Source organism: Mastomys coucha, unplaced genomic scaffold (genome assembly GCF_008632895.1).
Source record: "Mastomys coucha isolate ucsf_1 unplaced genomic scaffold, UCSF_Mcou_1 pScaffold12, whole genome shotgun sequence".
Taxonomy (NCBI): Eukaryota; Metazoa; Chordata; class Mammalia; order Rodentia; family Muridae; genus Mastomys; species Mastomys coucha.
In genome coordinates this window covers 19,170,984-19,193,556 of record NW_022196894.1, presented here as the reverse complement: position 1 = coordinate 19,193,556, position 22,573 = coordinate 19,170,984, and the positions used below count along the sequence as shown (strand labels likewise).

At 41.7% G+C, this 22,573-nt stretch overlaps 1 protein-coding gene across 8 annotated transcripts in view; it reads right to left on the bottom strand.

The window, feature by feature from the left end:
- Positions 1-22,573, bottom strand: part of Vps8 (VPS8 subunit of CORVET complex) — a 220,950-nt gene that overhangs the window by 120,333 nt on the left and 78,044 nt on the right. For all 8 annotated transcript variants that reach the window (XM_031363491.1, XM_031363497.1, XM_031363498.1 and 5 more), the window contains 6 exons: positions 19,943-20,165; positions 17,100-17,189; positions 15,409-15,460; positions 10,845-10,887; positions 3,547-3,619; positions 2,804-2,923 (listed from right to left, as the gene is read on the bottom strand). In XM_031363491.1, the coding sequence (XP_031219351.1) occupies positions 2,804-2,923; positions 3,547-3,619; positions 10,845-10,887; positions 15,409-15,460; positions 17,100-17,189; positions 19,943-20,165 (601 nt within the window). The remainder of the gene's footprint in view (positions 1-2,803; positions 2,924-3,546; positions 3,620-10,844; positions 10,888-15,408; positions 15,461-17,099; positions 17,190-19,942; positions 20,166-22,573) is intronic.

The window sequence follows — 22,573 nt, the reverse complement described above, 5'->3', positions numbered from 1 at the left end:
CTAAAAGGTAATGTATAACTTATTTTAATAAAAATAAAGTAAAACTAAAGAAAAATAATTATGGTAAAACTGCTGAAAGGCCAAAAATTCTAAACCTAATTACCAGAATGAGTTACCATATCCTCAAAACAGTGCTAAGCACAGCACTTAAAATTTTTATATTATTCTGAATAAAATATGTATCAAAAACATTGGATTCTGAGTGGCAGCATGTGTCAGTAACATGTTACAAAAGTGCCAAGTTCACCCAGAACTACACACAAGAGACAGAAACTGAGTCACACCTGAGTGCTGAACCTGAGTGAGAAGGACCCCAGGACCTTCTCCTGGTCTGCACATAGCAGCGCCAGCTGAGGAAAGTTACATTAGCACAGACACAGTGGTTACTATACTCTTGATCTAGGAAACGAAATGCATAGTGTCCCAGTGGATTTTTAACAGGATTTGCACCACCATGTGCTTTCAATACTGTCAGTTCTAGGCCGGGTGGTGGTGGTGCACATCTTTAATCCCAGCACTTGGGAGGCAGAGACAGGTGGACTTCTGAGTTCAAGGCCAGCCTGGTCTACAGAGTGAGTTCCAGGACAGCCAGGGCTACACAGAGAAACCCTGTCTCGAAAAACCAAAAAAAAAAAAAAAAAAAAAGAAAGAAAGACTGTCAGTTCTACTCAAGCCAGAGGTCTTGCTAGTCTATACAAAGACCATGAATTTTCCCCACCTTCCCTTTTCTCTGGTTGGCATGCCCTTCCCTTCCTATTTCTGATTGACATGGCAGGTACTTTAAAAACAACCATTAAAGACAAACAAAACAAAAACAGCCATTGAATTATCTAAATTATTTATACTGAAAAATAACTAGTGTTATTTCAACTAGTGTGCTCTGCAGTCAGCTAGATGAAATGAGTTGCCAAGGAGATCACGGGAAGGCTTATTCATCTGAGAAGTTCAACCAGGAGATATTTTTATACTTAGATGAGTTAAATATGAAATATACCTAGAAACCTGCCTAGAGACAAGAAGATGGGCAAGAAAATTTCAGTTCTATCTTCTGGCTTATTAGAACATGCATGTGTGCGTGCACACACACACATTCTCTCTTGTCCCAGACTGCTCACATGACATGTCACTGAAGATGCAGAAGGTGCCATTGGCTACAGAAGTACCATTCAACCAATATCCAAAGGCAGAGAGAATTAACAAGCGTTCTATAAACAGTGACAAAGGAAAGAGACTTTCCATTACTGTTTCCTCCTGGCTGCATGCAGTCACTGCTTTGAAACACACATTGAAAGTTCATTTCTATAAATCTAAGGAAATGGAGACCTAGGAGTGTGACTGTTACGATACAATGTTATGATATGGTAGGAAACAGCTGGCAAGCCAGCACAACACTGCTAGATTATCACACCACAAAGAAATGTAGATCTGAAACTCAAGTTCAAAGTTATCTGGGAATCAGGACATAAACAATTAAAGATTATTATGAGGTTTGTGATATGACTTTGAGGTAAATCTTAACCCAAGGTCAACAAACATCGTATGTAAATGGCCTGTGGGCAAACATGCCACACTTTGTAGGCTATATGTGATCTCTGTTATATATATATTTTCTTCTTTTTTACAGCCCTAATAATACAAACATTCTTAGCCTATGCAAGTTTGGGGTCAAATGGGGCTGGACTTAGTCCTCAGACAACTGTTTGTAGGGCCCTGCCCTACCTCAGAAGCTCCCCAAATAAAATATTATTAAAAAATAAAAAGAATCACTCCCAGGCATGTTTAAAGGCAAGCCAGCTTGAGCTGAGAGCAGCTGCCAGATCCCTCAGGGTGCATGGAAACGGTAGCCAGCCTCTCCTGGGCTGACTGCACCTGACTCCCTGTGAGCTCTCTTCCCTTCCTCCATATGCAACTAAAGCCAGTTTCTGACGTCAGATGATCAAATGTCACCATGCAGACTATGATACAGAGATCCTCATGGCACTCAGCTCCTTAAGAATGTACTCCGTTATATACTGTAACCTATACAAGTAGAGTGAGCACACAGAGAGGCAGGCGCCATCTGACAGAGTTAGCATTTAGCTGTTTCATTTTCTTCAAATATTGTGTCTGTAAATGTGTTTTACATATTTGTGAACCAGATGATTTCACTAAACACCATAACCTAAGCACATTCCATCCTATCAGACCTAAACAAGAAAGTACAGTACTTAACGCCATTTAACTGGGAAGTCTTTACAATTTATGTAATTATTCCCCTAGAAAACTATATACAGCAGAAAACCCAGCTCAGCCAAGTTCACCTCTAAACATTTCAGGAAGGCGTTTTCAATGGAGACCTTCCACAGCGCACTTCAGCTTCAGTTTATTCTACTGTCCTCACTACATCTACCGCAGAGCCTCGTCCATACTACAGACATCAGTAACATGAGCATGGAATCAGAGACCACACCACCTAGCCAAAAGCTTTTTAAAAAACAAAAATGTTCTTTTTTTCTTTTGGACAAGAGAAACAACAAGGGAGGAAAGGGCTGTAAGTAGGAACTAAGGGGTCCAACATGTTGAAGCATTTCCACTCCTGACTTGCCTGCATACATACACATACTTTCGGATCATTTGAAAATACCTTAGGAGCCGGGTGGTGGTGCGCACGCCTTTAATCCCAGCAGAGGCAGGTGGATTTCTGAGTTCAAGGCCAGCCTGGTCTACAGAGTAAGTTCCAGGACAGCCAGGGCTACACAGAGAAACCCTGTCTCAAAAAAAAAGGGGGGGGGGGGAATACCTTAGGAATAACAGTGTCCCTTACCAGTGCCAACACATTCAGAAATTCTCTTGTGTCAAAATGTAGCAAAGTCCGAACATAAGGATAGACTTCTTCCTCAGAGGATGCTTCTACAGAATGCAGGCGAATCAGAAACTCAAAAACCTAGGGTTAAAAGGTACATTATTTTCTATCACCTTATATTTTTCTGGAACAAGGATTCCCATGTGGAGAAAACAAAGGCAGACTGAATACACTTTAAATTGCTACCATGTTATACAATGTCTCTCTTAAATCCCCTCTAACCCAAATGTTAAAGTTGGCAATAGTGTGGACTTCTGTCCTTACAGTGGAGCTATGTGCAATGTTCAACAGTCTGTCTTCAGTCACTATGCTGGCTAGCTTTATGACTACTTAACATAAGCTAGGAGTTGGAGGCATTGAGAGAATGCCTCCATAAGGTCTGTCTGTAGGCAGCCTGCAGGGCATGTTCTTAATTACTGACTGATGGGGAAGGGCCCAGTCTGTGGTAGATGGTCCCAGACCTGTGCAGGTGGTATTGGGTTCTATAAAAGCCAGTAAACAGCACTCCTCCATGGTCTCTTCATCAGCTCCTGCCTCCAGGTTCCTGCCCTGACTCCCTGAGTGATGGACTGGGCTGTGTAACTATAAGCTATCCCAACTGAATTGTTTTTGCTGATGGTATTTATAACAACAAGAGAAACCATAACTGAGACAGTCATATTAAGAGGTGCAGACAATAAAAATATCATAAAAATAATACTCACCTGGTTTTTAACCAAGGGAACAAGATCTTCAGGAATGTCACCAAGAGGGTAGGCACGACCTGCCAGGCAACAGCTAGAAAAAAGAAAGAATAGATCTGATCCTCGGTTTCTCAATCATGAGATTCTACTTCCATTGTGATATAGACTCAACTTTTGTCAGGTCAGGTTCAAAATCAGACCACTACTGTTCTGCAGGCAGCTAGGCACAGATGAGGACAATGGAGTGTGTATTTCAAAATGCCATGAGAAAGGTGTCAAAAACAAGGGTAAAAAGGCTGCAGTGACTGGTCCAGAAAAGAGATGACATTAATTGCCTTCACAAATGAGGTTTAGGCCATGAAGGGGCCTCAAGGCCCCTCAAGGTAGAAAGAGAACATTAGACAGAAATAATAACAATATGGTGATCTACACAGGATAGGGCCTTAGAGGGAAGAAGAGGTTTCTCTTTAAAGCCTCAAGAGGGGTTTCACTAAAATAAGGACGAAGACGGAGAGAGAATGAGAGAGAATAAGGCCTACAGGTGCCCCCTGTCCCCTTCATGCTTTTCCAACCTAGAGCTCAGCCTGCATTCCTGGAGATCTTCTGGCACCAAGGAAAACCAGATGCCTAAAGGTTAGTGAAAGAACACAATCAACAAGAGCCACAGCAACGCAGCTCCACCAGAGCCAGCTATCCTACTGCAAGCCCTGGATAGGTAAAGCACACGAAAGTGACCTTAAGTCTAATCTTATGGAGACGATATGGTGTTTAAAGAGGAAATGAATAAGTTTCTTAAAGAAATGAAGGAAAATATAACCAAACAGAAATGAATAAACTGTTCAAGAACTAAAAATAAGGGCTGGAGAGATGGCTCAGTGGTTAAGAGCACTGACTGCTCTTCCAGAGGTCCTGAGTTCAATTCCTAGCAACCACATGGTGGCTCCAACTGTCAGTAATGGGATCTGATGCCCTTTCCTGGTGTGTCTGAAGACAGCTACAGTGTACTCATAATAAATAAATACATCTTTTTTTTTTTTTTTAAAAAAAAGGACTACAATTAAAAAAAAAAAGAACTAAAAATAAAATGGAAACAATAAAGAAAACACAAACTGAGGGAATCCTTAGGGTGGAAAACCTAGGTAAGAGAACAGGAATACAAGAGATGGAAGAGAGAATCTTAGGCATCAAATATGTGATAAAAGAAAATAACACATTGGTCAAAGAAAGTGTAAAATATAAAAAGTTTCTGACAAGAAACATCCAGGAAATCTGGGACACTGGGAAAAGACTAAACCTAAGAATAATAGTAGAAGAAGGAGATTACCAGCTCAAAGATTCAGAAAATATTTTCAACAAAATCATAGAAGAATATTTCCCTAAAAGGAAGAAATGTCTATAAACATACAAAAAGCTTAAAGAACACCAATTAGATTGGAACAGGAAAAACATTCTTCAGTCATATAATGATCAAAACACTACTTGTACAGAACAAAGAAAGAAAAGCTGCACAGGATTTAAAAAGGCAAACTAAAAAAGAAAGACCTATCACACACACATAACCACTACCAACATCAAAATAACAGAAATTAATGATCATTCATCATTAATCTCTTTCAATATCAATGAACTCAATTCCCCAATAAAAAGACACAGGCTAACAGAATGGATGCAAAATCAGAATCCATCATTCTGCTAAATACAAGCAACACACTACAGCATCAGATATAAACATTTACCTAGGCGTAAAGGGCTGGAAAAATATTTTCCCAAGTAAACAAACCCAAGAAGCAAGACAGACTAGCTATTCTAATGCCTAAAAAAATAGGTTTTCAACCAAAATTAATCAAAAGAGATGGAGAAGTGCACTTCATATTCATCAAAGGAAAAATTCACCAAGATGACATCTCAATTCTGAACATGTATGTCCCAAATGCAAGAGCACCCAAATTTGTAAAAGAAACATTACTAAAGCTTAAATCACACAATGAACCCCACACATTAATACTGGAGATGGCAACACCCCACTCTCACTAATGAACAGGTCATTCAGACAGAAATTAATTGACTTTATGAATAAAACGAACCTAACATATTCACAGAACATTTCACCCAAACACAAAAGATTATACATTCTTCTGAGAACATTCAGAACATTCTCCCAAACCAACCATATACTTAGTTACAAACAAGCCTCAACAGATAAAAGAAAACTGAAGGAGCCCCTATATCACCACGGATTAAAGCAGGACTTCAGCAACAACAAAAACAACAGAAAACTTACAACTCTCCACTCAATGACCATTGTGTCAAGGAATAAACAAAGAAATTAAAGACGTTCTAGAATTCAATGAAACTTATGGGATACACTGAAAGCAGTGCTAAGAGGAAAGTTCATAGCACTAAGTGTCTTCATTAAAAAAAAAATTAGAGAGATTTCATACTATTGACTTAAGAGCACAACTGAAAGTTCTAGAACAAAAAGAAGCAAACACACCCAAGAGCAGTAGATGGCAGGAAATAATCAAACTCAGGGCTGAAAACAATATACAAGAAACAAGAAACAAAACAAAGAATAATAAAACCAGAGTTGGTCCTTTGAGAAAATCAACAAGATAGACAAACCCTTACCCAACCTAACTAAAAGGCAGAGAAAGAATATTCAAATTAATAAAATCATAAATGAAAAGGAGTTCAAAACAAGATATACCGAGGAAATTCAAGGAATCACTAGGTCTTACTTCAAAAACTTATACTACACAAAATTGGATAATCTAAATGAAATAAATTATTTTCTTCATAGGATCAAGATCAGGTAAACAGCTCAAATAGACCTATAACCCCTAAGGAAATAAAAAGTCTCCAAACGACAGCAACAAAAGCCCAGGGCTAGATGGTTTTAGCACAGAATTCTACCAGACTTTCAGAGAAGACCTATTACCAATACTCCTCAAACTATCTCACAAAATAGAAACAGAAGGAACACTACCTAATTCATTCTATAATGCCATAGTCATCCTGATGACTAAAACACACAAAAGACCCAACAAAGAAAGAGAATTTCAGACCAATTTCTCTTATGAACATTGATGTGAAAATACTCAATAAAATACTCTCAAACCAAATCCAAGAACACATCAAAAAAACATCAACTACCATGATCAAGTAGGCTTTATCCTAGTGATGGAGGGTTCAACATATGAAAATCCATCAGTGTAATCTGTTGGGGTAAATATTAAAAAGAATGGCATAATAGCCATAAATAATATGAAATATCTTGATGTAACTCTAACCAAGTAAGTGAAAGACCTGTATGACAAGAATTTCAAGTCTCTGAAGAAGATACCAGAAGATCTCCCATGCTCTTGGATCAGTAGGATTAATATAGTAAAAATGGCCATCTTACCAAAAGCAACATACAGATTCAATGCAATTCCCATCAAAATTTCAACACAATTCTTCACAGACATGGAAAGAACAATACTTAACTTTATATGGAAAAGCAAAAAACCTGGGACAGCTAAAACAATCCTGTATAATAAAAGAACTTCTGGGGCTACCACCATCCCTGATCTCAAGCTGTATTACAGAGCAATAGTAATAAAAATTGCATGGTACTGATATATAGAAACAGACAGGTTGACCAATGGAATTGAATCAAAGACCCAGAAGTAAACCCAGACATCTATAGACATTTGAGTTTTGACAAAGAAGCCAAAACTATACAATCAGGAAAAAAATCAACAAATGTTCCTGGTCTAACAGGATATCTGCATATAGAAGAATGAAAATGGATCCTATCTATCACCCTGCACAGAACTCAAGTTCAAGTGGATGAAAGACCTCTACGTAAAACCAGATACACTAAATCTGATAGGATGCACTTTAATGCATTGTCACAGGATACAACTTTGTGAACAGAAAGAACACCAATAGCTCAGGCACTAAGATCAACAATAAATGGGACCTCATGAAACTGAAAAGCTTCTGTATGGCAAAGGACACTGTCAAAAGGACAAAACGGCAGCTTACAGAACAGGACAAGACCTTTATCAACTCTATCTTTGACAAAGGGATGATATCAAAAATAAATAAACTCAAGAAATTAGACATTAACAAACTAAATAACTCAATTTAAAAATGGGGTATAAATCTAAACAGAGAATTCTAGACAGAGGAGTCTCTAATGGCCAAGGAACACTTAAAGAAATGTTCAACATCCTTAGTCATCAGGGAAATGCAAATCAAAACAACTCTGAGATCTATCTTATACCCATCAGAATGACTAAGATCAAAAACTCAAGCAACAACTCATGCTGGTGAGGATGTGAAGCAAGAGGAATATTCCTTATACATGCGATTTGTGGGAATGCAAACTTGTAGAGTCACTTTGGAAGTCAATATGGCAGTTTCTCAGGAAATTAGAAATCAATCTACCTCAAGACCCAGCTATACTTGGGCATTTACCCAAAGGACACCTCATCCTGTCACAAGGACACCTGACCAACTATGTTCGTAGCAGCTATACTCATAATAGCCACAACCTTGAAACAACCTAGACATCCCTTAACTGGAGAATGAATAAAAAAAAAAATATGGTAAATTTACACAATGGAATACTACTCAACTATTAAAAACATGGACATTATGTAATTTTCAGGCCAATTAGACGGGACTAGAAAATATCATCCCAAGTGATGTAACCCAGACCCAAAATGACATACATACATGGTATGTACTCACTTACATGTGGATATTAGCCATAAAGTACAGGATAACCATGCTATAATCCACAGACCCAAAGAAGCTAAGTAACAAGAAAGTCCCAAGGAAGGAATGCTTGAATCTTATTGAGTAGTGGAAATAAACATCATGGGTGGATGGATGGAGGGAACTGAGTGAGAGAGAAGGTGGGAAAGAGAAGAGGAGTAATAAAGTGCAGGGAGAATGGAGTGAGAGAGAACTGGAATCTGTTGGAGGGGCAGGCATCTCTGGGTTGAGCTAGAAACCCGGGATAATGGAGACTCCTAATAGCAATGGAAGATATGGAAGGTGAAAGGCCACCTCTTGTAATCAGGCAAGACTTCCAGTGGAGGGATGGGGACACCAATCCAGTCACAAACCTTCAATCCACAATTTGCCCTGACTACAAAATGTGCAGGGATAAAGATGGAGCAGAAATAAAGGAATGGCCAACCAATGACTAGCTCAACCTGAGACCTATGCCATGAAAGAGCCCACCCCTGACACTATTAATAATATTCTGCTGTACTTGCAGACAGTTGTCTAGCATAACTGTTGTTTGTTTGTTTTGGTCTTTCCAGACAGGGTTTCTCTGTATAGCCCTGGCTGTCCTGGACCTCACTCTGCAGACCAGGCTGGCCTCGAACTCAGAAATCCGCCTGCCTCTGCCTCCTAAGTACTAGGATTAAAGGCAAAGCGCCACCACTGTCCAGTTTAGCATAACTGTTATCGAAGAGGCTTCACCCAGCAACTAATAGAAACTGATGCAGAGACCTACAGCAAACATTAGGCAGAGCTCAGGGAGTCCTGTGGAAGAGGGAAAGGAAGGATTGAAGGAGCCAGAGAGGTTACGGACAACACAAGGAAACCTATAGAATCATCTAACGTGGGCTTAGATACTGAACTACTTAACCAGAGAGCATGCATGGGATCGACCTAGGCCCCCTGCACATAAGTAACACATTGCAGGTCAGTCTTGTAGGAGCCCTAACAGCAGGAGCAGGGCTGCCTCTGACTCTGTTACTTGTGCAGGTCAGTCTTGTAGGACCTCTAACAGCAGGAGCAGGGCTGCCTGACTCTGTTGCCTGCCTTTGGGTCCCTTTCCCCTAACTGGGTTGCCTTGTCTACCTCAATAGGAGAAGATGATCCTAGTCTTTGATATCAATGGGAGGCCTCACCTTCTCTTAGAAGAAATGGAAGAAGGAATGAGGGGAGGGGAAGGGAGAGGGAATGGGAGGAGAGGAGGGAGGGGAAGCTGCAATTAGGATATAACATTAATTAGTTAATATAGTTAATTAAGAATAAGAGAAAGAGCTACCATGAGCAGAGTGAGAAGGGGTAGCCAGAAGAACCTCTACAGACAACAGCTGTCTGCATCATTGGTCTCTGAGGACTCCTGGACACATCCCCAGAAAGTACAAAGGTCTGACTTTCTATGATCTTTTAAGGTATGTGTAGGGTTATTGATCATGTGTCTGCTCTGCCACATGGTTCGCTGCTCGGAGAGGCAGGATGTGGGAAATTGGCCATGCTTACCCCACACCATCACTGGGCCTTAGGGAAGCCAAGGGACACTGCTCCAGGGGTGGGGAAGCACAGCCTGAGGCGCAAGACAGCCCGAGCTGGCTCAGGAGTCCCAGAGCCTGCAAGGAGGTTGGGGCCATCTGGTTCTCAGGCCCTTGGACACCCAGATGCTGCTGGATGCTAAGGAAGAGCTGAGAATGGAATGGAGGCCCCTGGCAAGCTAGATCTAGCCCCAGGCCAAGGGGGGAAGAGAGGGGAGTTCAGGCTGGTCCTAAGGGGGTCTGTGGGGGAGTTCTTGGCTTGATGGTGGCAGGCTTGGCTTGGTCTTGGTGGTGTCTGGTGCTGGGAGCACAGAGAGGCCTTCTACCAGAGATTAGACGGTGGCTCTGTAGGCAAAAGCCTTCTCCTTGGCTCCCCATGAAGGATCCCAAAGAAAAGAGGCAGTCCAAGGTTTTAAGGCATTTATTGTCATGGTGGAAAGTGGATGAGTAAAATTATACCCCACCTCTCAGGGCAGGTCTGGGGTTAAATACCTTGTGCAGGCAGGAGTGTCTGCAAAGGAAAGCTTATTGGCTAAGCCTCCAGGCCTTCAGGTACCTCATTTGTGACTGATGACCATCTATGGAAGACTGCAGCTAGTGACAGGGGCCTGGTGCCTAGGAACAGGCAAAACGCCTACCGTCCCTTCAAGGTCTCCAGGTTTCGAGCCTTAGCTCAACTGGGAACAAGGCTACCTTTCATGGTCCCATAGTAGTTTCGGACCACTTGATTCACAAGAGCAGAGGAGACCTGATAGGGAGCACAGTGGAGCCAGGTACCATAAATTGAGAGCTATCAGGTCACAGCACAGACAGCTTCCTAACTCTCCATTCCAGGGATGTCTGGCTTGATTCAACCAATGGGGTCAGGTCTAACAGTTACAAATACATCAAACCTCTCACCTGATGTAAACATGGAGCGGGGACACACATAGTTACAGACACATCAGAATCTCTCACCTGATGTAAACATGGAATGGGGACACACATAGTTACAGACACATCAGAATCTCTCACCTGATGTACACCAGAAGCTTGTTGCCCATAACAACTTGCTCATCTGAAACAGAAATAAAAAGACTTAGCAGTTCTCTCTCTAGTCTTTTCAGAACAGTAACATTTATATGAGGAAAACCCTCAAAGTTGGCTTTAAGATGATGTAAATATATTCCCAAACAACATAAACTTGAGATGACAAATTATTCCACTTTTTAATTTTCTTATAGATTGCATCTGAAGACACATGTAGGCCCATGTAAAGCTAAGAAGATGCTTATGTACTGTTGACAGCCTGGGAGCAGAGAGTGGGGAGAAAAGTTGATGACCTGTAGATCATTGCCAATTACTATTAAGACGTAGTTACAGTGTGTTCTCATTGGTCACCCACCACCCACAGTGCACAGGTCTCAGGAAGCCATGTTTCCAAATGTTTGAAGTAATAAACCTTGACTAAATAGCCTATTCTAAACTATGTTAAAAGATTCTGTTATTTGGTAAGACTTTTAGAGCTCCAAAAAGATAATTAGATGAGTTTTTAGCCTAGGGGTAAAGGCAGCACATACTGGAATACCATAAATAAGGTGAAGTGATTGGGAACACTTATGGAGCAAAGATTACAGAGATCTCTTATTGGCTACAAAGAACTGGAACTGGAATCCTGGACATAATGCAAGTAAGAAAAATCTATCAGTAACCTTCATAAGTAATAAAGTCTGTGACATTCTACAAATAAAACTGAACTTCTCAACACTACATTAATAGTTATATTTTGCCTTAACTCAAAGTGTCATTTGATCCACCTCAGTTAGTGTGACACATGACAGTAATGAGCTCACTGATGCACCAAGTTCAGGTTTATTGACTGATTAAACGAATACTGTGTGTTTTTGTGTGTGTATGTGTGTGTGTGCATGTGTGTGTGGTGTGGTGTATGTGAATGTACGTGTATGTTAATATGTGTGTGGTGTGTATGGTGGTGTGTGTGTGTGTGAGAGAGAGAGAGAGACAGAGACAGAGAGAGAGACAGAGAGAGAGTGCTCTGAGTGGTGTGTGTATAGGTCAGAAGGCAACATGGGAATTGGAGTTAGTTCTCTCCCTCCACGCTGTGGGCCTAGGGCTCAGATACTGTCAGCTTTGGAGGTGAGGGCCTCTACTCACTGAGTAGTCTTTCCAGCACATGATTATGTAAATACTTTAGTTATTAGAAATCTCAGGAAAAGTACATCTAGTTGTAGTATCTTCCTAGAGAGATGAATGTACTCATTAGCATGTCCCTCCCCACCACTCCACTCCCAGGCCTTCCTCTGGAGTGGGAGAGCTGTGATTGATACTCCAAGCATCCAGCATAGTGTCTGATATGTAAGTAGGAGAATAGCAAATGTGTAGAGTGCAGCCAAAATTGAGACTCATTCTCCATTACCCGAGTCTTCCCAGTGCATTCTAGATAGTTCTCTATCAACAATGTTGTTGAGATTTTTCAGTGCTTAGAGTTGCCATATTCATTTATGGTATATTCAGGTGAGAACACCAACTTTCAACCCTACACCAACAATACAAGGTTTGGGCTGTAATGAGATATGTCATATTAAGACTAAACAAAATGACTCCTGTACCATCATTGCAGAGTGGGAGTGGGAGAGGAAAGAAGGAAAGAAGGAAGGACAGAGGGAAGGAAAGAAGGAAAGAAGGAAGGAAGGAAGGAAGGAAGGAAGGAAGGAAGGAAGGAAGGAAGGGAAGAAAAGCCTGCAAGTCTGCACTTAATACACAGAGTAACTAAGAATTAGACGCTAACAACCTGAGGGCATGAAGAGTCCTCTTCTCCCTGAGGGTAAATGTACCATGATACAACACACCAGACACATGTTGTTGTATCTGCACACCAGATACAAGGCTCGGAAAGACTTCCAGTCTCTCTGGCCTAAGAGAGTGTTGGATGCCAGGAATGAGGACTATGGAGGCAGTTCAGAGGCTGCATCCATATGGAGCACTGCCCAGCATTTCCGAGGCTCTAGGTTCGATGCCCAGGACCAATCTGGTAACTCACTTACAAGATCCATTCTTAGTAAACTGCCCGATAAAATGAATGGTGGGATACTCAATGTCCATGTAGCTGTCTTTTTCCAGACTTACTTCAGGTACTGTGAAAACACACACCCCTACAGTTAAACATTCAGCTGCCTGAGGCACTACTATCCCTTAGTCCTGAGGACTAAGAAGACCTTTTTAAAAGGTAGAGTGGAGGATGAACGTGCAAGGGCTTAAAAGTCCATCATATTCCTGAAATCTCAGCAATTATTGCATACACTGAGCTAGGAACATATTCGGGAAGACCAGAGATAGCCTTACTCACAACTGAAGGCTGACTCTGATGCCCATGAAGAAATAAAGGCCAAACAGAAAACTCTCACCTGTCGGAGAACTGAAAATTCCTGAGCAAAAGCAAACAAGTAGGTCTCTCTGATCTCTGTTAGACAGAAGAGTACCCCACGAGGGGTGTGGTCTGATATTCTTGGGTATGGTCAGTCTTAGGCCATGATCTTCCTGTCTCACCATGAGGTCTTCCTACATGTGTTCCTGTCCTTGTAGACAGCTGCTATGAGGTCCTCACAGTCTCAGCCAAGTGAGCACCAGACTATTGAATTCTCAGAACTAAGGACCCCGGAGAGTCAACACAACCATTGAAACAAACACAGGAAGGCAGAAATACCCTCTATATAACATGTCTGCCATGACTGTGTCTGCACTCTATGCCCCTGCTGAGAAGGTGGTAACCTGGGTTGTGGGTGGCACTTTCAGAAGGAAAGGTGCTGTGAACAGTATGATAAGATACAGCATATGCTCTAGAGGAGCCAGCAGTGACACAGCAGAGGCAATCAGAAAAGCACCATCTAAGCACCATCTGGTCCTCGGTCGCCAAGAGGGTCACGCACCACAGGGCAGGGCCGCTACCCTGAGCACCTTATCTCTGTGTCACTCACGATCTACCAGTTTGTTCACTAGTAAAGAGTTACAACAGACAGGGAGATTCCCCTTCAAAGAGGCTGGAGACAAAAGGATCCAGATAAAGATTAATAGGTCCTGGCGGTGTCTCTTTCCTTTACAAATGACCAGAGGCACTGTACCACTGGCTAGAGGCTGTAGATCCTACAGAGCCTGGATGAAGACAGCCACAAGTCAGAGGGCAGAAAGGTGTATAGGCACAAGAAGGAAAACACTACTTTGTGCACTTGCTGATGACAAGCAATAGGAAAGACCCACAAGACAGCAGAGCAGCCAGAGGGGCAGATGCCTCTCTCTGGCTGAAGCTCATCTCTGGGTGGCCTCAGGAGACGGTGGTGCCCCTGATGGAGCAGATGGCCTCTGTGTAAGGACCACACACAGGTCTCAGGTCTGTCTTCACAGCTTCCCAGGTAAAATGCTTCTGAATTCTAATACTAGCACTGTGCAACTTAGCAATTTTCATAAACAGTGACTTCCACGTGAAGTCAAAACCTTCAGAGTTAGTAAGATGCAGCTCACAAAATTTTGAAAATCAATAAAAAATTAATTTATATTGTTGCTTCAGTTCAGCTAAATGGCAATTAGGGGACTCTAGCAGGAATCTACTTTCCCATTTGAACTAAAGTAATTTTATTATATAATGACACCAGTTCATTTACTGTGAACATAAGACATTTTGATAACAGTTACTAAGCTTTTAGAAATTAATTCACAAAAGGAGTTAGGCTACATAAAACTTGAAAAGTTAAATACCATCATAGTTATAAGCAATTTGAAGATGTCCCATGAAACTGTCATTCATCTAGTCATAAACATTTTCTGAATATTAGCTATAAAAAACTGGAAGACCTGAGGCATGAGATAGAACAATGAAATAACAGGAAAGAGCTCCTCATTGGTTTTCAACAGCAATAAAACAATAACAGAAGGCGTGAAGACATAGAAGACTCAAACAGAACCATAAACCATTAGCAATTCCAGAACATTCCACATAACAGAATACTTTCGGTATGTTCCTGAATGTGTTTGAAACACTCTCTAGAGTAGACCAGATATTAAGCCATAAAATAAATCTCACTATGATTTACAAGGCAGATATATAATAATGTGTTTTCTAATGAAATAAGAAATAGGTATCAGAAGAAAGTGTTGCGGGTTGATACCGGCAGCACAGTTCAGTGTGAAAAGCACCTGGTGTGCAAGCATGAGGGCCAGAGTCTAGATCCCCAGCACCTACAGATCAGCCAGGCATGGCCATGCTGACCTGGAACCTCAGCACCGCCAGGCAAATCCCTAGAACTTGCTCACTGACTTGACCCCAAACGGACAGCTCCAGGTTCAAGGAGCAATCCTGTCTCCAGAAATAAGGTGGGGGAGGGGAGGCTAGACAGCTCAGTGGCTAACAAATGTGCATGCTGGTGGCCTGGGTTTGACCCTGAAGCCCAAGTAAAGATAGACAGAGAGTGACTCTATGGTGTTGCCTTATGACTGCCACATGTGCACGGTAAGCCTGTGTGCACCTCCCCCCAATAAATCAATACGAATGTAACAAATCTTTTCAAAGAAGGAGGAGAAGGAATACCTGTGAGAGTCTTCCCTGCATTCAGAGGTGGGGCGATGACTTTGAAAAGCTTCTAAATAAATTGAAACAGAGAAATCACGGTCATTTCAAAGAATAACATTTTTAAAGATAATCATGAACATTAAAATTGGTAACCCTTTCTTTGATGGAGTTACTTATTTACCATGAGATTAAATATAGACTATATGAACAGAGAGCTAATTGGAAGGACTTCCTCCCCAGACTCTCTGATGCCATGCCCCATTCAGTAACACCAGCTTCTTGAAGATCTTTGTCAAGATCGTGGTTTCTGACATTAAAAGCATATTAGGTTCTCCCACCAAAGTGACAATGCAGAGGATTTTAGACTGGAAACATCTCAACAGCTGCGGCCCCAGGAAAAAAAGCACATTACCTACATCACTCAAATATATACAGACCCAAAGAGACCACTGCCAGGGTCTTCCAGAGGAATTCTTGTCTGGTTTGGGAAGACAATGTCCTACTCTGTAGCTCAAGATGGCCTATAACTCATAGCAATCCCCCTGCCTCAGCTTTAAGTACAGGGATTATAGGCATGAGTCACCATACCCAACACTCCTGTCTGGGAAAAAGAAACTGACTTTAAAAAAACACTTGTGTGAATATTTACTATTTGAGATGCAAAGAGTAGGTCCCTTCCAGTTATGTCATTCCTTCATCTCACTAGGATGCTGACCAAAAGCCCTTACAGAATCACACTGGTGGCTTCTGGACACTCAACTGCTTCATGTTCCTTGCTGCACTCGCTCATCATTGTGACCAAACACAGAAACTGTTTGCTACAATTAAGGCAGGTTCCCAAGCTCTGTTTACAACTTACTTTATCTACCCTATTTTATTTTTTAATTGAAAATAAATCTTTTTCATACAATATATTCTGAACACAGTTCCTCTCCCCCAACTACACACACACACACACACACACACACACATACACACACACACACACCACCTCTATGTTTTCCTTCTCTCTCTTTAGAAGGGAAGCCGCAGGAGGATGCTCTGCATAGAGGAAGGATGGAGCCTTATCGAGGAGATAGCTGACTTGGTTAAACAAAGAACAGATTTTCCTTTTTTTTTCCCAACAGGGTTTCTCTGTGTAGCCCTGGCTGTCCTAGAACCCACTCTGTAGACCAGGCTGGCCTGAAACTCAGAAATGCACCTGTCTCTGCCTCAAAAATGCTGGGATTAAAGGCGTGTGCCACCACTGCCTGGCTGGATATTTTCTTTATTTACTTTTCAAATGTTTTCTCCTTTCCAGGTCTCCCCTTAGGAAATTTCCTATCCCATTCCCCCTTCCCCTGCCTCTATGAGGGTGCTCCCCCCAACCCACTCCTGTCTTCCTTCCCTGGCATTCCCCTACACTGGGGCATTGAATACCCTCATGCCCAAGAGCCTCTCCTCCCACTGATATCCAACAAGGCCATTCTCTGCCACATATTAGACCATGTGTATTCTTACACACATTGTTCTTGACATACACACACATACCTGTCTACACATAAATACAAACATGAATGCACATACACAAAATAAATAAATGTAATAATTTAATTTAAAAAATTAAAACAGTTTTAATAAGCTCATATAAAAATTTTAATTAGATGAAAACAAAGTATTCAAAGAGACATCAGACACTGTTAAATGTGTTGAGTTAGACAGTATCTTACCTCCATTGGACTAATAAACTCATTCATGCCTCTGTTGTAGACATAGATCATGGCATCATACAGACGATTTTCCCAACACATGAGAACCACCTGTAAAAGGGAAAACCTCTTGACACACATTCAACACTATCACACAGTGATTTTCTTTCAAACTCTGAGAATGAAGGCCTTTTTCTTCCCTGAATTCTCTGATTCCCTCTTCTCTGGTGGAAACTGAAACTTAAATACTCAAGCTCAGTGGAGGATATTATTGCAGGTTCAATATTAGTTCAGAGTACAGCAGCTACTTTCAAGTACCCCTCAAACTTCTAATTTTTTTTCTTTAAAATAATCTTCCCTTTCAATATTCATTTTGCTTTTAATCATTAAAACAGTTCTTCAAAAGTTTTCAGAACATCTCCTTAGCACAAGAATAAAGTGGCAGACAGACCCAGCCTGGGGCTCTACCCTTCTAGAACTTATGCTCAGCTTGCACACCTCTCAAAGAAGACAACAAAATGGTGTAAGTTAGGGCTCATGAGGAGGGATATATGAGAGAGTTTGGAGGGGGGATGGGGAAGGGGACATGAAATAATTATACTCTCAGGCATCAGAGGAATTAATAAAAAGAGTTGTAGAAGACACACACACCAATGTTTACAAATACAATATCATTCTAAAGAAACCTGATTTCACCTTCAGTATTCAAAGTCATTCAGAACAACAGATGACCTGGGACCTAAAGTACTTCTTCTCCTACTGAGGCCAGACAAGACACCCAAGTAGGGCATGGATTCCACATACAGGCAACAGATTAGGGACAACCCCATTCCAATTGTTAGGGACTCACATGAAGACTAAGTTGTACATCTGCTACATATGTGCAGGGAGGGGGTGGGGCTAGTTCCAGCCTGTGCATGCTTTTTGGTTGGTGACTCAGTCTCTGAGAGCACCTGGAGTCCAGGTTAGGTGACTCTTTTGGTCTTCTATGGCATTCCTATCCCATGAGCAGCCCTCAAATCCTCCCTCCCCCTTTTCCATAAGATTTCTTTGCAGCACACTGAATACCCAGATGAATTTTTCCTGAAAACCCTACTTCTACTCATCAGGGTCCAGGTCTGCTTGCTTCTTCCTGTCGTTTGAACACTCAAGGCAGGTTCTCTTCTCCCTTTTACACTGGTTCTTACCAAACAATTTTATCCTCTAAATGCTGGCACTATTGATTTCTCTCTCTGCATCTGTATGCCTTGTCGTTTTTCTTTTTCTTTTCTTCCTTGAGAAGGTCTCATGCATCTCAGACTGGCCTGAAGCCTTACTCTACAGTTGTTGAACCTCTAATCTTCCTGGCTTTGTCCCACAACCCCAAACACTGGGACAACAGACACACATCACCTTCTCAGTTCTGGTGTCTTCTGTCATTCAGAAAGGTTTTCTATAGTTAGCCAGTCTCAGGCAGCCTATCTCTCTACTATATTGTTGGTTTTGATTTTTAACATAACACTTGTTTTCAAATATTCACTGGCATTTTATACTTTTCTGCTTACAGCCAACCTTTTCTTCCTATTTTATGAAGAGACACGTGACAAGCAGGATAGCGGCAGCATCCTCAGACACTGAACAAGTACTGCTGGAAGGAATTAACATATGCTGCACATGACAGTAAGTAGGCAAAGTAAACAGGCGCACACGGGGACCTAAGCAAGGTCCTTACTGACCCATCTGAAAGCAACCTGAAAAAGTTACCAGAATGCAGTACAAATGGAAACAGTGACCCAGACAAGGTTTTCATAACATAGTGTGACAAGGGATGAGGAGGCTGGTGGCTCTGGGGTTGGCAGTACTGACATGGAGATGAGAAACTAAAGGGGGCTTTGTGCTGTTTTAATGTAGAAAAGATCAGAGCACATTTACACTATATTTAAGAAAAGCTGAAAATATTAGGAAGAAATAAAAATTTCTCTTAGATGTGACCACCATATAAATGAGATTAATAACATGTTCTCAAAATACTGAGCTGTTGTCAGACTACACCAAATTACCCACACACCAGAAAGGCATGTGCTCAAAGGACCGGCCTTTACCTTGGATGCTCACCGACGTCAGGAAAATATTACGGTGTTCCCAAGGCTTTCACTCTGTGGGCTCTGCACCTTCTCAAAGGGTTTGGTCCTCCCAAGACATCTGAAAGCTACTCATACCTTAGCTGGGGAAGCTAAGACTCTCAGGAGTATCACACTCACCAGGTGGTTTAATGAGATAAAGAATTAAATACCATCAGTCACAACTACCTAAACCTCGATATATTACCAACCACAGCTGCCTGAACCCAGAGACATACCCTCGCCACAGCTGCCTGAACTCAGACATACCCTCGGCCACAGCTGCCTGAACTCAGACATACCCTCGCCACAGCGGCTGAGCACCCCCCCCCCCCACATACACACACCATCCTCTACAATTGTCAGCTTATTCTAAGAAGCCCTGTGATTTTCCTCTCACACCAGCCTCTGCATTTCAAAACTTCACTCTGCTTCATGGACTAGCTGATTGTTAAATGACATCATTCTCTTAAATATAAAGACGGTCTACTATTAATGAGTAGGTATCCATGGTTGAAAAACAACCTTCCAGATGAAGGCCACGTTACTGAGCACACTGAGTAAGGGTCAGGCAAAAAGCATTTCCTGGGCGATCTAATGATAAGCATCCATGAGCTCTGGAGAAGGTCCAAGAAGCAGTAGACACTCTCTGGCTCGGGAGCAGTGATTACCTGGGTTTTACTTACACAAACTCCTAAGAAGTACATCATTAGTAAAAAGGCTCAATAACTGGGTCTGCGGAAGGCATACAGATGGCCAGCTTACCTGCTGAATGTCCAGGCTGGTGATGTCCATGTGGACAATGAGGGCTTCCACATTCTCCATTAGTTTTTTATCTTGGAAATGAACAATCAAGTCTTTCATGACCTGAGGTGTAATCCCCACCAGTTTATCACTTAAGATATATGGCTCAAGGCACTCCAAAAACACGCCCTTTGCCACGGAATTTTCACTTAATTTGTCATACATTTGGCTAAACAGAAGATCCCTATAACAGAAAGGGAAAAAAGCAGTTTTAAGACTATTACAAATACCCATTAAACTTAGTCTAAGTATGTCACATCTTTTCCAGACTTCCGTTTACATCAGCTTAACAGAAACACTAGCGATGTTTGCACTGAAGTTTGCATTGCCATACTGCACACAGCCAATCTTCCCAACAATTTTTACACATAAGAAGTGTTGCCAGAAATGGTGGTGCATTCCAACAACCCTCACACTCAGAAGGCTGAGGCCGGGTGAGTATGAGTTCAAGGCCATAAAACAGAATGCCTCGGAATAGGACCTGAAAGATGACTCAGTGGGGAAAGGAGCTTGCCACCAACATGCCAACCTGAATCTGATCTCAGGTCCACAGGGTAGAAGGAGAGAAATGATTCTAACGTTATCCTCCCAGCTACACACTCGAGCTGAGGCACATTCCCCCCACCAAAAGAAATACATAATTAAGTCTAAAACAAAGAAAGTCGACAAAGCTCAGCTGCTTGCTGAAAAACACACTGGAAGTATCGGTGAGAATCTGAACCCAGTAAAGCAGTAACACTGGCAGCACTAGCTAGGCAAAGGGCAGACGCCATGAAGGACAGAAATAGCAAAGGACCACGTGCCCTTCTCCCACTCCTTCTGGCACCGAAACATTCCCAGCAGCCTCAGAGTTGATGAGCTTCATCTCCATCTCTGATCCTTCACTTTCCCAGGGAAGCTACAAGTTCGTCAAACAGCACAGAAGTTAACAGACAAGACATTTCTTGGACAAAGGAGGGGCAGCACACAGGGGCGGTAACGTTAAGGCAAGTCCATCCAGAGGCTAGCACCAAAGAGCAAGAAGAATCAGACTCAGCAACTCCTATCTATCTCACTACCTCAAAACTAAAAGGAAACAAAATTCTACAGCAGAGTCTCATTATTCTGGGAGAAAATGTGTTAAGCATGAGGAAAGGAAGACAAGAGGAAGGTACACCCCGTCTCTGTATTTACGCTTTATGCTCTAGGGTGCTGATGTGTTTCCAAGAAAGGCTAACTTCAGCCCTGCCCTGTACTGTTTTTGGCTTTACCCCCTGTAACATGAAGTCCACTGAATAAGAGATGAGGTCATGGCCGGGTAGTGGTGGCACACGCCTTTAATCCCAGCACTTGGGAGGCAGAGGCAGGCAGATTTCTGAGTTCTAGGCCAGCCTGGTCTACAGAGTGAGTTCCATGACAGCCAGGGCTACACAGAGGAAACCCTGTCTCAAAAACTCAAAAAGAGATGAGGTCATTCTAAAGATGTCACTGTTACTAATGCTCTATTAGAAGAGATATTTTGGAGAGCTTATTTTTTGCTGCAAATAGAAAAAAAGGGCTAAACTCATTCATTACCTGTTTTATAAATGCGAAGAACTTATCTGAGAATATGCAAATTCTGAGAGGAGAGGGCATTGTCAAGCAGCAGACTTGTCAATCTGTACTAAGACAAAGCTGAATATCCAAGGACAATGGCCTGTCTACTTGGGCTACTGAGGTACTGTAGGCTCAGAATGCCATGCAACTGAGTTATTTGAGTTTAATTGCTTCAGATATGAACCACGGTGATGGAAACGCAATGTGACTAACACCATTACAGCTTACTGAACTATAATCCAAATACCGCACCTATTTTTACAGTTTAAAATTATGTTACTTCACATGGCCTCTGGACCACTGAACAATAAAACTGACATTAAGTCTAGTAAAATGATATTTGCATTGTGCACAATTTGCTCCTAAAGGAAATCTCAATGGCAGGAATCCTTTTCAAGTTTGGGAATGAAGAAGAAAGATTAAATGCAGAGCAAGCAGAAACACAAGGGTACACCAGTTTAAGGAGAAAAATACAGAAAGAGAAATTATACATGTTTAATAATCCTCTGGTCAGGGTTGGTGAGATGGCTCAGCGGGTAAGAGCACTGACTGCTCTTCTGAAGGTCCTGAGTTCAAATCCCAGCAACCACATGGTGGTTCACAACCATCCGTAATGAGATGGGATGCCCTCTTCTGGTGTGTCTGAAGACAGCTACAGTGTACTTACATATAACAATAAATAAATCTTTTTAAAAACAAATAATAATCCTCTGCTCAAACAAAACTAAACTACTGATCACTGTAAACCTATCTACAGCAACTCTAAAATGTTCTAAGACCTCTACCATTTAAAATTGATTTCTCTTAAGTATTGAATTAAACATTACATATTCGTAGCTAACACTTTAACTACTACATGTTTGAAATGGAAGAGACCTAGCACATAGGGGGGCCTGGGAATAAAGATCAGTGTTGATCAAACAGCTTATTCTATCCTTCCCCCAACCCAAGACCACAGACAGGATCTCAATAGTCTGATGGAAAAGAAAGCCAGATGGGAAGAAGCCAAATCTAGAA